The 14724-nt window shown below is 36.0% G+C and overlaps 1 protein-coding gene across 2 annotated transcripts in view; it reads right to left on the bottom strand.

Moving 5' to 3' along the window:
• Positions 1–14724, bottom strand: part of Abca12 (ATP binding cassette subfamily A member 12) — a 165128-nt gene that overhangs the window by 46568 nt on the left and 103836 nt on the right. Inside the window, exons 21-27 of one of the 2 annotated variants that reach the window (XM_090354380.1) lie at positions 12809–12988; positions 11924–12239; positions 9307–9421; positions 2994–3323; positions 1829–1898; positions 1567–1701; positions 1004–1150 (exon numbers count right to left, since the gene is read on the bottom strand). In XM_090354380.1, coding sequence (XP_090210506.1) covers positions 1004–1150; positions 1567–1701; positions 1829–1898; positions 2994–3323; positions 9307–9421; positions 11924–12239; positions 12809–12988 — 1293 coding nt within the window. Of the gene's footprint in view, positions 1–994; positions 1151–1566; positions 1702–1828; positions 1899–2993; positions 3324–9306; positions 9422–11923; positions 12240–12808; positions 12989–14724 lie in introns of both variants that reach the window. The other variant, XM_090354379.1, reaches the window with a different exon arrangement.

Below are 14724 nucleotides of genomic sequence, written 5' to 3' on the forward strand. Positions count from 1 at the left end.
TATAGAAATACAATCCTTTAAGTAAAAAAATAAAAATCCAGAAACAGAGCCATGAGTTTGGCCTCGTGGTAGAGTGCTTGCCTAGCATGTATGAAGATCCTCAGTACCACATACAGAGAAAAAGCCTGAAGGGGTGCTGTGGCTCAAGTGGTAGAGATATATCCTTGAGAAAGCCCAAGGACAGTGTTCAGGGCCTGTGTACAAGTCCCAGAATTGGCAAAAAAAAAAATCTAGATCCAGAAACAGTCTTTAACCTCTCTCTTCATTGGTCACAGAGTGAATGAATGTGTAAAGCCACATTTTTTGCCAGTCTTCTCTGTTTGAGAAAACATCTCTAGAATATATTATAAAATTAGTAGTTCTTCTTTCGTGTGAAAGATATTTACATATTCAAAAGATAAACCTCAAAACCTTTGTCCTCTGATTGGGCAGGATGTTACTAGATTATGGATTTAACAGTGCAGCGATATGGTTGCTCAGTTCTGTGGTTTATAGAATCCAATTCATTAATCAGTGTCTGATACTTTGGGCATCACCAAGGGACCACTTACATGGGTCATTGTTATTTGATAAAGATGACACTGCTCACCTACTGTTGATGTTACATGAGCTTTGAATGGTTTTTGTAGCATTAGTGATGGGTTATGCTAAATTACCCATATCTGTTACTTGGCTACTCCTTATGACTGGTAGCAGATGGTTAGAATTAGGGGTACAGACTGTGGCCAAGGAGCAAAATCTTTCTCTGTGTGAGGCTAACCGGACCACAAAAGGATCTATGATCTTGGCCTAATTAACACCATATGCTAACCCACTGAGCTAATGAGCCCAGAAAAAGCCACAATTCAATACCCATAAGAGTCTAAACACATATGTGTAGACATACTCATCCATGACTGAAAGGATGATAATTTTGCCATTTAGAAAAGCACAATTCAAACAACTAATCATTCTGTTTTACATCATTTCTCTTACAGTAATGTGGTTGACCTACTTGTCTTACTGGAAGAGGGGTTGGTGTTCTGCATCATGATGTTAGTAAAAACGAGGCCATTGTTTTTCTCACGCTTCACCTCTGAGCATCCAAATCGCTCTTTCCAATAGGAAGGAAGGATTGGGAAATACCATGGAGCTGCCATACCATATGTCCCTGTATTAAGAAGATATTAAGAAGAATTATGATTGACTTTTAATTTTAAGCACTAGAAATTAAACAATAGGATTCTATATATGGTTATGGAACTCATTCTCCTGAAAATTGGGAGACTTGAGTTTTGCTTTATAACATCTCACTTCCAAGTTGAAAAGATGGATTGACCTGACACTATTAATTGCTTCTTAATTTACTCCATCTTTTAAAGGATTATCAGAGCAAAAATGAAGCAATTTATTAATCTGAAATATTTGGTTCATTTTAGGATTTCAGTGTTTCTGGTTTTTTTTGAGATTATAGATGGTGTATCAGCTATTAGAACATAGATGTTATAATATTAAAACCAGTATGGTTAACAGCAGTGACAACCATAAGACAAAGATAATGTCTACCTGTAAGAAATATGTCCATACCTGGGAAAACGTTCCTGACATACCAAGCGATAAGGAAATAAATGAAAGCATCAGCTAGGATTAGACAGCACAGCCAACCAAATGAGGTGGTATCACCCCGGACTGGAGAACTGTACATGTTTTCCCACTGAAGACCTAAAAAAATTAGACACGGATATTTATTTTTCCTGACACATTTATAAAAGATGAAGCTCAGTTATAAAGAATGTGAAAAGCAAAAGTTATAAAAGATGAAACTCAGTTTTAAAGAAAGTGAACCTACCAACGCCTTGTTCTTCATACCGTGCTATGTATTGGCTTGCATAGCTGAATGCTGTTGGGGACAGCAGGCTCTGGGGGGAAATGAACAGCAGTGATAGTTCTAGCAGATTTCACACATGTCACCTGGAGGGATCTTAAAATATTTTAAATTCTGGACATATAGATTGAATTGGGGCTTGTTTTCTAAGTATATATTTAAAAAGCACACATACACTGAGCTCCCTTTCCAAGTATGACACAATTCAGAGAAAAGATACTGCTCAACAAAAATAAATAAAATAAAATAAAGTAACAAAAAATAAAAAAACAACAGCTGGAAAATTAGGAGCAAAACAGAGTGGTTTAAAGGCATGGCTTGGTGGTAGAGTGCTTAGCCTAGAAAGCACCAGGTCCTAAGTTCGAACATGTCACTTAAAACAAAGGAAGGTGGGTCTAAATAATATATTTAAATTTACTAGATGTGGTCCAACATGCTATAAAGTAATAAATTACAAAATAACAGTATGGAGCCTAAACTTAAATGAAAACATTATGAGTAGAGGATGATTTCACTTCCCAAATTTATTTTGGTTAATAATTTTATGAATGAAAATATGCTAAAGTATCAATGGATTGGATATTGATAATTGCCACAAATTCCAGATTTTATTTTTTAACCCTAGGTAACCAGTTATGGATACCAGTTATTTATTAAAATTCCTGTCTATAAACAGCAATGCCTTATCATGATGATTTTGCTTCTGGTCCTTAAATTTTAGAGATGATAATACTTAGTTTAATGCTTTTGAAGGGAAAGGTAAGAAAGAACTCAGAGTTACATGTATACTGTTAAGTAATTTGATTTTACTCTGACAAATTATTTTATTTCATAAATACTATGAGCATCATTCATATATTAGAATAGTTCTCACACCTGAAGTTCTAGTATGTCATTGTAATTGGACCAGCAAGAAGTCAGAATTCACAATGATCTCTACAACAGTGTATGCAATATTTTAACTGCTCCTTCTCCAAAAACTGTTCAACAGCCTCATCTCTAGTGCTTATTTTTTGACAATAAAGATTTTATATTACATAAATGAACTTTCAATTCAAATGCTCAGAACAAAAAAATGGAGGGGAGAGTCTATTCCTCACATGCACTGGCCATCTCCCCAAGGACTTACCATGAACACCTTGATGACATAGCTTAGTTCCTCTTCAATTGTAACCATAACAATAAATGGGAAGAAAGCAATAACATAGATGAGGCTTCCTATCAGAGCTGCGATGTTTGTGTTGTTGAAGAAGACACTGATGAGATAACTCATGGCAATAACTGAAAAGCTATAGTCCGAAAAATACAGGAACAAAATGAACCCATTTGTCTTCGGAAGGATATTGCCAAACTTGAGAATAACAATGAGGATTGCAATGGTCACCAGTAAAAATCCAACACTCTCGATAAGCCAAGCAAAGAAATGGCTACAGGAGTTCACGCCCATCATCTTCATATACTGCAGGAGGAAGACAGTATTAGATGTTTCTGAAGCTGGAAGAATCTGAAGTAATAATCAGGACAAAATGCTCAAGTTCCATATTCATGAAACTAGTTATTCTAGTGTTTTATGTCCATATAAATGTATGTATGATTCTATCATTAGAATATTTAGACTATATATAGCACAATATAAAAATAAATGTAAATCTATATCAAGTATTTGTCCATGTGTGCTACATGAAAAAATTATGATTGTAGGTCATTTTAGTTTATATACTCCCAGAGTGGTGCCTCAAACTATGAATGATTTAGTGAAGTGCCCTTTTAAGAAAAAGATTACAGTTTTAGTCCTGGTTATATAACACTTGTCTAGCTATATATAATTCAATCCCATATGCATGTACCAGTACAGGAACACATACACAAATTAAAATTCTATTTTTAACTCATAATATCTCACTGATGTTGTCAAGTTAAATATATCATCAAATTTATGGTGTCTCCTGCAAAACATTACATGAACATGCCCTTTGTACAAGCCTGGATATGTCAAGCTGGAATAAAACTATGCATGGCTTACATAAGTACAATGTAAAGGTGATGATAATAAAAATCCACATTAAACTACCTTTTGAAATAATGATTAATGAGCAACACAATGTTTTCATGAGTTGTTCAGAGAAATAGACTTGATTCCTATAAACTTAAAACATGGCAACATGGCCATTTTCAATGAAAACCTCTTGCCATTAGCTCTGATGATTTTATTCTTAACATTCACAGGCACTCTACATCAGTTTTTCCAGCTTAAAAAGGCACTCAGACACTGGTAATAAACTCAGTTATCTCTTTCAGGGGGATATTCTCAGATAACTCAGATAGCTCAGTAATATCCCCAAGGCCAATGCATCACCATCAAGGTAGCAAGACAAAGCTGAAAGATCTGTTTTGGCCTAACTCAAAATATTCTGAATGACCCTGCAGTCCTCTGCATCTTGGTGGCTGGAAACTTGCTAATGTTGTACTTTGAAGGAATCTGTAAATCCCATTTTCTAATTTCATGATATATAATTATTATTAAACCAACAACTTTATAATCAGATATATAAAACTATATATATACTAGCCAATATATTATGTAATATATAGTTTCCAAACTTAACTTGCCTAGGAAAATAACAATAGAGTGTGCCCTGGATCTTTGTTCTACAAGCCACAGTATCAGATTTTACATGCTGGTTTCCCTTTTTCCTTTTCTTCTCTTTTCATTTTTTCCTTCCTTTCTTCCCTCCTTCCTTCCTTTCTTCTTTCCTTCCTTCCTTTCTTTTTCTATCTTTTTTTGTGACTTATCACATGTTGATAACTCCATTGCTATTGTTACCATGGAGATAGCTACTTGACTGCCAACAGTCCAAGATGGGTGCCTTATACTAATTCCCACTAAGAAAAGCCCATGACTTTTCCTCTCAACTTTGCCCTCTCTTTCACCTTCTTTACTGCCTCCCATGTTGTCTTGCTGGGTGGGTACTGTCATCTTGGTAGATAAAGTCTCAACCAATGTTACCATAGGAATAAGAATATGGGTCAAAGTAAAAAACTTTCAAGAGGCAAAAATTCAGTCTGGAATGTTCCTCCTCATTGTCAGTTTGGTATATTCGAAAACAAAATTACATTTTTAGAGTTGACAAACAGAAACCTAACATATCTTACTTAGTTCAACAATGCTTTTCCTGTCCCTCACCCAGTTTAAGAAATTACTGTGTCATATTTGAGGCCTATACTTCAAAGATACTTATTCATTCGAATATGATTATGTGTTGGCTCTTTTTATTTGCTTTTTATGCTATTTATATTTTGAGATTTTTCAGACATCTTACAGATACTTGAATATAATTAAATGGAGGTGATAAGGAACCCAGTTAACTATTACACTTGAGTTTATGTGGCCTATACAAAAACCATCACCTCAACTGTACTAGATGTCAATAGAAGATGGTCTCACTATGTTTCATAAGGAAAACTCAAACATCAAGGAGATAAGAAGGCCATGAATTAAAGCTGATATTGTCCATGTCAATATTTTTCTTGCCTGATGATAGCTACAGCATAAAACATTTATACATCTAGAATATTCTCTATTTACAGACTTGCTAAAAGATAGTTTGCAAGCTTGGAGATGAAGGATAAAGGTATTTATCATTGTGATTTTGAATTTTTTGAGGCCCATGATAGGATTTATATTTCTAGAGATGCTAAATATTGACGATTGATCTTTTTATTTTTATTATTTTACTGAGACAGGATGAGTTAGGTGCTTTAAGGGTATCAATGTACGTGAATTAATGCACCTTCTATCTGGCAAATACATAACCCTTCTATTAATTACAATAAAATATATGAAAGAAAGTATTCATCATTGAACATGGTAGAATGAAAGTTCAGTGTTAAATTTTAGGATTTTATCTCATTGGAACAGCTGCTATTTATGAAGAGAAAGGGCAATGAGAGCATATAAATTATCCATAAATTATCAGATTGGCTGCCAAATTTGTGGTAACACACAAGACCAAACTTGCTTACGGAAGATCACCATATAGAATGGCTGTCTGTACTTTCTCAGATGCCATTAGTTCCTTCTCAAAGTGACAGATGTCAGGTGCCAGCTTTGCAATCAAAGAGTCACTTTGTCCCCAACCTTCCAAGTCTGCCAGAGCAATTCATCAATATCTGATTACTGATTTCCCTAGGACAGTTTCTCTAGACGGTGGTCAAAGTAGGCTCAAATTTCTATCAGAAAGTAATTAGAAAGTTTCTATGAGATTTGGTTGAATGAATGTGTATCCACTTTCATGAGAGCCTTATGTACAGAGATGGACATTAATACAGGACTGGAGCTCATAAATATTCAATCATGAATTACAAATTGTTATAAATACATATTTATGGCTTTATATATTCATAAATTGGGTTGATAGCAATGTCATTCAGTTAAACAAGCATGTTAAGGATAAAATAATTGGAAATAGTGAACTATTTCTGTTTCAATTTTAAAATTTATTATTTTGATAAGATATAAAGGATAGGGGCCGGGAGTTTGGCCTAGTGGTTAAAGTGCTTGCCTAGCATGCACGAAGACCCAGGTTCGATTCCTCGATACCACATACATAGAAAAAAGCCGGAAGTGGTGCTGAGGCTCAAGTGGTAGAGCTCTAGCCTTGAGAAAAGTCCAAGGACAGTGCTCAGGCCCTGAGCTCAAACCCAGGACTGGCAAAAAAAAAAAAAAAAAAAAAGATATAAAGGATATTGTGGTCACTACTGGGAAATTTCCAAATCCCTATCAGTGGCATGAATAAGTATGTCAAGAAAGCATTTAAAAAATATTTAATGTGTGCCAGGAGCATAGCCTCGTGGTAGAGTGCTTGCCTAGCATGCACAAAGCCCTAGGTTTGATTCCTGGGTACCCCATATGCAGAAAAGCTGGCAGTGGAGCTGTGGCTCAAGTGGCAGAACACTATCTTTGGACAGAAAGTTTGTCCAAGGACAGTGCCCAGACCCTGAGTTCAAGCTCCAGGACTGGTAAGCAAAAAAAAAAAAAAAAAAAAAAAAAATTTAATGTGAAGCCCTAGAGAACTGCAAATCTCTTTATAATTCTCAGTAACAGCCCAAAGATTATCTGACCCACAAAAAATTAAGAATTCTATCTCAGACTGAATAGAACCACAAAGTCCCCAATAATGGGACAGAAGATATCCTATAAAACATGAAAATAGGGGCCGGGAGTTTGGCCGAGTGGTTAAAGTGCTTGTCTAGCATGCATGAAGACCCAGGTTCGATTCCTCGGTACCACATACATAGAAAAAAGCCGGAAGTGGTGCTGATGCTGAAGTGTTAGAGCTCTAGCCTTGAGAAAGTCTGAGGACAGTGCTCAGGCCCTGAGCTCAAGCCCAGGACTGGCAAAAAAAAACAAAAAAACATGAAAATAATAAGAAAAGAAATGCTCTTCTCTGTGCATTGTGCATTATTAAATCAGCATTTTATAGCTTTAACATTTTCATTACTAAAAGCAAGAAATATAGAATAAAACTCAAGGGAAAGTCATTTTTTTTACAAATGTTTTTAACTACAGGCATAATTTCAAGAATACACTTGTTAGTCATAAGTATTTGTGTCAATTTCAAACGTAAAGCAATTCATCACAGACTTATCACAATGAGGCCAAAGATTAATAGCTTCATTGAAACTTGAGCTTCTATCCCAAATCTTAAGGGAATTACAGAAAGAAAGCAATAGCAATTAATTGTCTTTATATTTTTTATTTAATTTGAACATGAACAAACTAAAAAACAGGAAGTTTTAAATCTTAATTGAACATAAAATGGTGATATTAAAAAGTGATGCAATAGCTCTGGTATTTAAGAGGTAGACTATTAGCAACTTCAAAATTCTTAAAAGTCTATGCTTCTGAACAAAAGTAGCTATAATAGGAAAGAGAATGGTAATAGCCAGGAATGGTGGCTCAAGTCCATAATCCTAGCTAGTCAGGAGGCTGAGCTCTGAGAATCACAGTTCAAAACCAGCCAGGGCACTAAAGCCAGGGCACTAAAGTCCGTGAGACTCTTATCTTCAATTAATCACCAGAAAACAGGAAGTGGTACTGAAGCTCCAGGGGTAAGGGGGTAGCCTTGAGCTGAAGAGCTCAGAGACAATGCCCAGGCCCAGAGTTCAAGTCCTATGACTGATCAAAAAAAAAAAAAAGAATCATAAGTCAACGTAATTAAGCTCAAGTCCTGGATCTATTCTCAACTAGGTCCATACTCTTCAGCCGGCTACCACCTCTCCCCTACATGCTTAGTCTTTTGAGCACTAAAGAGGGTAATGGAGAGATGCTGAGCAGGAACACTGGGGTCGTTCCACTCAGGGCAGATCTACCACTCCTCTCAACTTACTCCACAGATAAACCACATTGCTTTGGGTTTAAATGTGTGCCTTTTTATGTATTATTAAGAAAGAAAAAATTATTAAATAAATTATGATGCCCCATCAAATGCATCTTAATTTCAGAAACTTCTAAAATATGGCTTAAAAATCAAATACAACTGATAAAAAATCAAAAATAAATATCTCCTTTATTTTGAAATACCTGGTTTCTGATAAACGTATCTGAGTAAAATCTCGATAAAATGACTCAAAGAGTTTAAGAGATTGGGCTTAAGTGTACTTGGTTATTGAAAGGAAGTCCAAAGTCAAATGCCTTGATTCCAAATTCAGTGATTTTCTACCCAGTGACTTTCATCAGCAGATACATTAATTTCCATTCATATACAGTCTAACAACTATACCATGCTTTATCATAAAATCTTTAAAAAGCAGTAACATATTTTGGATTTGGGGTTTGTGATAAAGTGTATTCCCAAGACAAGATCATGTCCCACACTCCAGATTCTGTTTCAGTAGTTACTGTAGTATTAACCTCACCACTCACATAACATGAAATTCTTCCATTCTATAACTTAGGAGTCACTGGGGAAGAAAGGAGAGTAATTGAAGAAGACATATACTAGATATACTAGAAAGAATGTTTTTCTTGAAAGCTCAGAACAGTCCCAAGTCTTTATTTTTGGTTATATCTGTATCTACATTTGAACTTGCTCAGTTACCATGCCAACAATTTCTGGCTTAATGGTCATTATTGCTATCATTTAAACTTTCTTTGTTTGATCCTATAGGTATTTTTCTTAGGTAAAATTACTCATGATTAAATTTTTGCTCACATTTATTCAAAGTTATTTAGATTTTGTTTTGCCAAAGTACTGGTTAAATGACTTTTGTGTCACTTTTTGCACAAACAAAATCAAGTTTCTTTTGTGGCTTATCGAATGTTTGCCTTTCTATTTAATCCATAAGGTATGGGTTAGGCTTTCGGAGGTTGGTGAAAATCATAGTAATTAACTGTTCTTTGAATAGGACTTATTCATAACAGGGAAAGATCCCCAACATACCTCATGAAGCCGAAGGTCTTTCTCATAAACAAGCTTTTTTACAAAGGCAGCTATAAATACTACCCAGGCAACCATGAGCACAATTGGAAGAGAGTAAGAGACACTGGTTAGGAAGCTGTAAGACAAAAACAGAAACAAAAGAATCCAGTGACTAACATGAATGTCACTCTGGCAGATTATAATATATATTGAACTCATTTCCACTGTTACTGAAATTACACTCCCAGTTGGAAATCAAGAATGATCATTAATATTATTCCATTACCTATGAAGTGGGAATCTGACTAAGAATGAGTCCATCATTTTCTTACTGTCATGTGACAAGAGTAAAAGCAGTTCTGAACTATTGGATACAATTACCATATTGAGTCAGGAGGCTGACATCTGAGGATTAAAATTCAAAGCAAGCCTGAGCAGGAAAAGTACATGAGACCTTTATCTCTAATTAACCAATGAAAAGCAAAAAGTGGAGCTGTGGTTCAAGTAGTAAAATACCAGCCTTGAGCAAAAGAGCTAAGCAACAGTGCCCAGACCTTGAATTCAAACCCCCTACTGGCATGCACACACACACACACACACACACACACACACACACACACACACACACGCACTGTTTAGGCTGTGTTTGAACACATCATGTGTGGGGAAATATTTATTATATAGCAACAATTGCAACATTCAAAACTCTCCCATCTGCATGCAATTTCTACCTAAAAGGCAGATTTAAAATGAAGTGATGATTAGTTTTTCTAATTAAGAGCTTTATTCCAAAATTACAGCATCTGATTCTAGGAAACTCCCTGTTATTATTAAAGTAAAATTCCCAGAAAGAAATAAAATGAAGTCCAAAGCATTTTAATTAAAATGCAGGCAAATAAGTTATTTTTTACTCAAAAGGAAATGTTTCATAACCAGCATAGAAATGTCTTTGCTTGGGTAATGTCTGAAAACCTAAAGGAAGATCTCCAATGTCCCAAAGGTCTCCTTGTGTCTCCAACTCAGAATGCCTGAAAGTTCAAGTGCAATAGTTCTCCATGTTGACGGAACATCAGAAGCACTTGAAAAGTTTGTTAAAACCTAAATTTCTAGGCCCCATTCATCAGCATCTGATTTTTCATATCCATGTTAGGTCAGGAAATTTGCTTCTGCTAGTGGTCCAGGAAGTCATAATTCTGACAAGTGCAGCCATAGTATGAGCTAAGATAAAGCAGGAGTTGCCAATGGATCTCTACATTCATCTGTTTTGCATGTTGGGCTCTACAGAAACAAAGTCCCAAAGCCATTGCTGGCGAATCCATCAGGCTAAGGTATTACCTCCAAAGTTCCCCAAAAAATGTAGATATTCATAGAACATGATATCAACTGCCATCCATTATCACTTTAACAGGCAGAAATGTATCACTATCAGAAAACTGAGATGTTCAGTAGGGAACATTAGTACTTAGGTACAGGCTTGGGTACATGTTCTTGGGAAGCTGCATGGGATAAGTATTTATAGAACATTTGTTGAATGAATTTTGTCTTGGACTGGGTCCACCCTTGATGCTGTTTCTGGCTTTAGAATTAGGCAAAGGCCCTCATTCATTGAGAACAATGAGTCTTCAGTAATGTTTATTCCAAGTGACTGTATTTCAGACTTGGTCTACTATCAATAAGAACATTCTAGACTTGGAATCAGAAGAAGCAAGTACCTGCTATTTATGGCAGATACTGAACCATATGGATTTCAGCTTCCTTTAGAGAGTATGGGCAATTCCTGATCTCATTTCACTTGTGAGTTCATTGGGGGAGAAGAAGGCTATATTTGAAAGAATTCTGGATGTAACAAAGAATTTATGTGTGAACATCAGCCTTATACTCATATTGCCAGAAAGGAGTCGAGTATTGTACTTGTTAGTTAAAGAAACATCCAGGAATATACTAGTTTAGCTTCTAAGTTAATGGAAAAGGCTTGGTGAATATCTTCCCTTTCATGGACAGGTCTGAAGAAATGAACAGAAGTGCGTTCTCAGAAGACTGTACTATAATCAAGGGACTGTTTTGAGGGGATGAAGAGAAGGAAGATCCAGAGAGAGACTGAGGAGAAAGAATGAATCATATTATGTTTCAGCCCAAGACAATACAATGAAGACTATTAAAAATATATAGTGGAGGGGAGGAATGGGGAAAAGGTGAAGTAACAGAAGAGGGCTGGCTGAACAATGGATCATATAGGCAGGATAACACTGTGTGAAAACCCACAGTGAAACCATTTGTACAATTAATATACACTAACAAAACAGCTGATCATTAAAAGGGACAGTTGATCATACGAGAGCCAGATGCCAGTGGCTCATGCCTGTAATCCCAACTACTTGCAGGATCTTAGTGTGAAGGCACACATTGCAGTCTTATGTGTGAGGCTCTTATCTACAAGTGATCACCAAAAAAGCCAGAAGTGGAACTGTGACTCATTGGTAGAGCACTAGCCTTGCGCACAAAAGCTCAGGGTTGGCTCCTAGGCCCTGAGTTCAAGTCTCAGTACTAGCACACACACACACACACACACACACACACACACACATGCACACATGCATGCACGCACGCATGCATACAAGCTAATAAATGTCAGACTTACTTGTCTTTCATGAAGCAAGGATAAGGAATTGCTTGAACCTGAACAGCTATTTCCTGAGAGTTCCTTCCTGTTTGAAGTTCAATGATAGCTCGTTCAATACTATCTTGTAAATAAATGAAAGCCCTGCTGTAGATCTGGTTGTTTGATGGAGAATTGTGTGGCCCCGGAGCCCAAATCTTGGTTCTTATGCTTCTGGTAGTCTGGGCAGTCTTTAGACTCATGCGTATGGTATATTTTACAACAGGAGGAAGAGAGACATTTTCAGAGTCATAGCCTCTGTGCCAAGTTCTGTTAGAAGGAAGCTTAAAAATAACACCTGAAAATAAAACATCAACAACAGAAGAAAGCTTATTTTATGGGTGACATTATTCATTGTTCAGAGGGCACACATAAAGGCAGCCAAATAGTCAATTGAGTTAGAAATGAAATAGTCAGGTTCAGATTTCTGATTTATGGAAAAGGTGGTTAATACATGGTGTCAACATCAGAGGTTGCAGTTTAGAATTTAAAAATATAATCTCCAACTAAGTATCTAGATGAAATATGTCACTCTAATCCACTTATTAAGATTACCAAAAAACGTCTACTTTTAAATAAATAATTGTGACTTATGATGAGGATGGACTCAACTTCATGCTTTAACTACATAATCTTTTTTCATTTTTAATTTGAACAGCATCAGTGAAATTAGACTGATATTGAAGGCTCCAGATTCTTAGACAATATGTCTTGCTGACTACATGAAAGTCTCTCATCTGTAAGAACTGCAGAAAGGGGGATGACTTCCAGATTACTCCTTTTGAATTCTAGATAAATGAAGCAAGAAAAGCATTTGGTCCATTTTGGTGCAAAGAGAACCTCAAACCCTGAGAGAATAGCACTCACTTCCAAAGAGTTCATTGGTTTTGTAGAGACTTGCTGCTTCTGTCTCCATTTCCTCTACTGTGTTGGCTCCCCGAATCCGGTCATACAGTATACAAGAGGAAATATTTACTGTCAAGGACGATAATGTATTAAGCTGATCAATGAGGTCAATGTTGTTCTCTAATGTCAGTCTGAGAAGGTCTAGGGAAGAAAGGCAAAAGAGAACGACATATTACAATATTTATTCTATGTGTACTCAGAAAAAACTGGTTATATTTTTTTGGGGGGGGAATGTTCAACATTCATTTCGATTATAAACAATGGGATGTTATGGAATTGACTCCCAAAATACTGTTTTATAAGTAGAAAAATATCACAAATATTCATTAAGCAGAATACTGAGTTAGCTATAAATACAGTAAAACCCAAGGTTAAAGAACAAAGTTGAGCAATTTCAAAGTCCATCCCTGGACACCCGTGGCCGAGGCTGGCACATACTTAGGAGGCTGAGACCTGAGAATGACAATTTGAAGTCTTGGCAAGAACATCTGTGAGACTCTTAATCTCTAGTTAATCACCCAAAAGCAGGAAGTGGAGCTATGGCTCAAATAGTAGAGTGCCACCCTCATGTAAAATAGCTCAAGGATGGCATCCAGGTCCCGAGTTCAAGCCCTTAGTATTGGTGACACAACCAAAAGGGTATATTATGTTATAATCTGAGCAGCAAAGGAGTAAGCACATTAAAAATATCTTCACATTTAGTTAAGAAGAAAACTATGAGCTAGAAATGATAGCTTAAATTACTTAAACAGAATCCAAGCCTGCATGCATCCAAGGTGTATGCTTATTGTAATTTTAGGAGTTGGGAGGCCATTGCAAAAAAGTTATGATTCTGAAGCCAGTTTGGGTTACATTCCTACGGAGAGTTGATCTCCAAACTAAATAAGTACATAGATAAACCAACAAACACATAAATGCTGGAGGCTCATATCTGTCTCCATCTTCAATTAACCAGTGTAATCCTACCCTCACGTAACAGACTATCAAGTATGTGCAAGGAAGCCAAGCAGTTCAAGCCTTTCCATTCAAGTTCTAGGAATGCTAAATTAGGAACTAAATTAAAATGAAACAAAAATGCTTGATTTGTACAAAGAATACGCAAGTACAAAATGAAACAGACAGTAAAATCCTATGCAGAGTAGAATGTATAAAAAAAACTATATCTTCTCCTTTGCTTATGAAGGTAGTCTCAAGGAAACATTTAAGATACATGATAATCTTTGGTACACATTTGCAACTTTCTAATATGGTTGATTTAAAAAAAAACACATATGAGCTGAGGAGATTGATTGCCTAGCATGCACAAGACTGAACCTCACGGGTTGAGTTTTAAATAAATATGTACATAAAGTAAGTAAATAAGAACATAAATATTCATATTAGTTATCTCTTGGTATCTAATATTCTTCTAGACAAAATGATCAAAATTTAATATTAGGTAGCTACTTTGGAAGAAAGAGGATTTGATTGTTTTTCAGTTTCATCATTTCTTGTGGTGAAGAATCAACCCAGACAAAGGGTAAATACAAATTGCACATTACCAAATCGTTTAGTTAATTAAATGTTTACTGGCTCAAGCATCCTGAATACCGTGCACTGTAAACATCACAAATCCTTCCTCTCAAATCCAAACATGTCTCTTACATTGTTCCAAATGAGACTGCATTTCTCACAGAGAGAAACTTTTAAAATGCATTTCTTATATGAATTAAAAGGGAAAAGATTTGCTTGGTGAAGGAGGGGAAAATTCAGTAGAACAGTAACCTCCAGAGGCCAGTGGAAATCAATACAATACAAAGGATTCTTTCAAAAGCCTGATAGGGGGGCCGGGAGTTTGGCCTAGTGGTAGAGTGCTTGCCTAGCATGCACGATGACCT

The sequence above is a fragment of the Megascapheus bottae genome, chromosome 21 (assembly GCF_031878675.1).
Source record: "Megascapheus bottae isolate mThoBot1 chromosome 21, mThoBot2.hap1, whole genome shotgun sequence".
Taxonomy (NCBI): domain Eukaryota; kingdom Metazoa; phylum Chordata; class Mammalia; order Rodentia; family Geomyidae; genus Megascapheus; species Megascapheus bottae.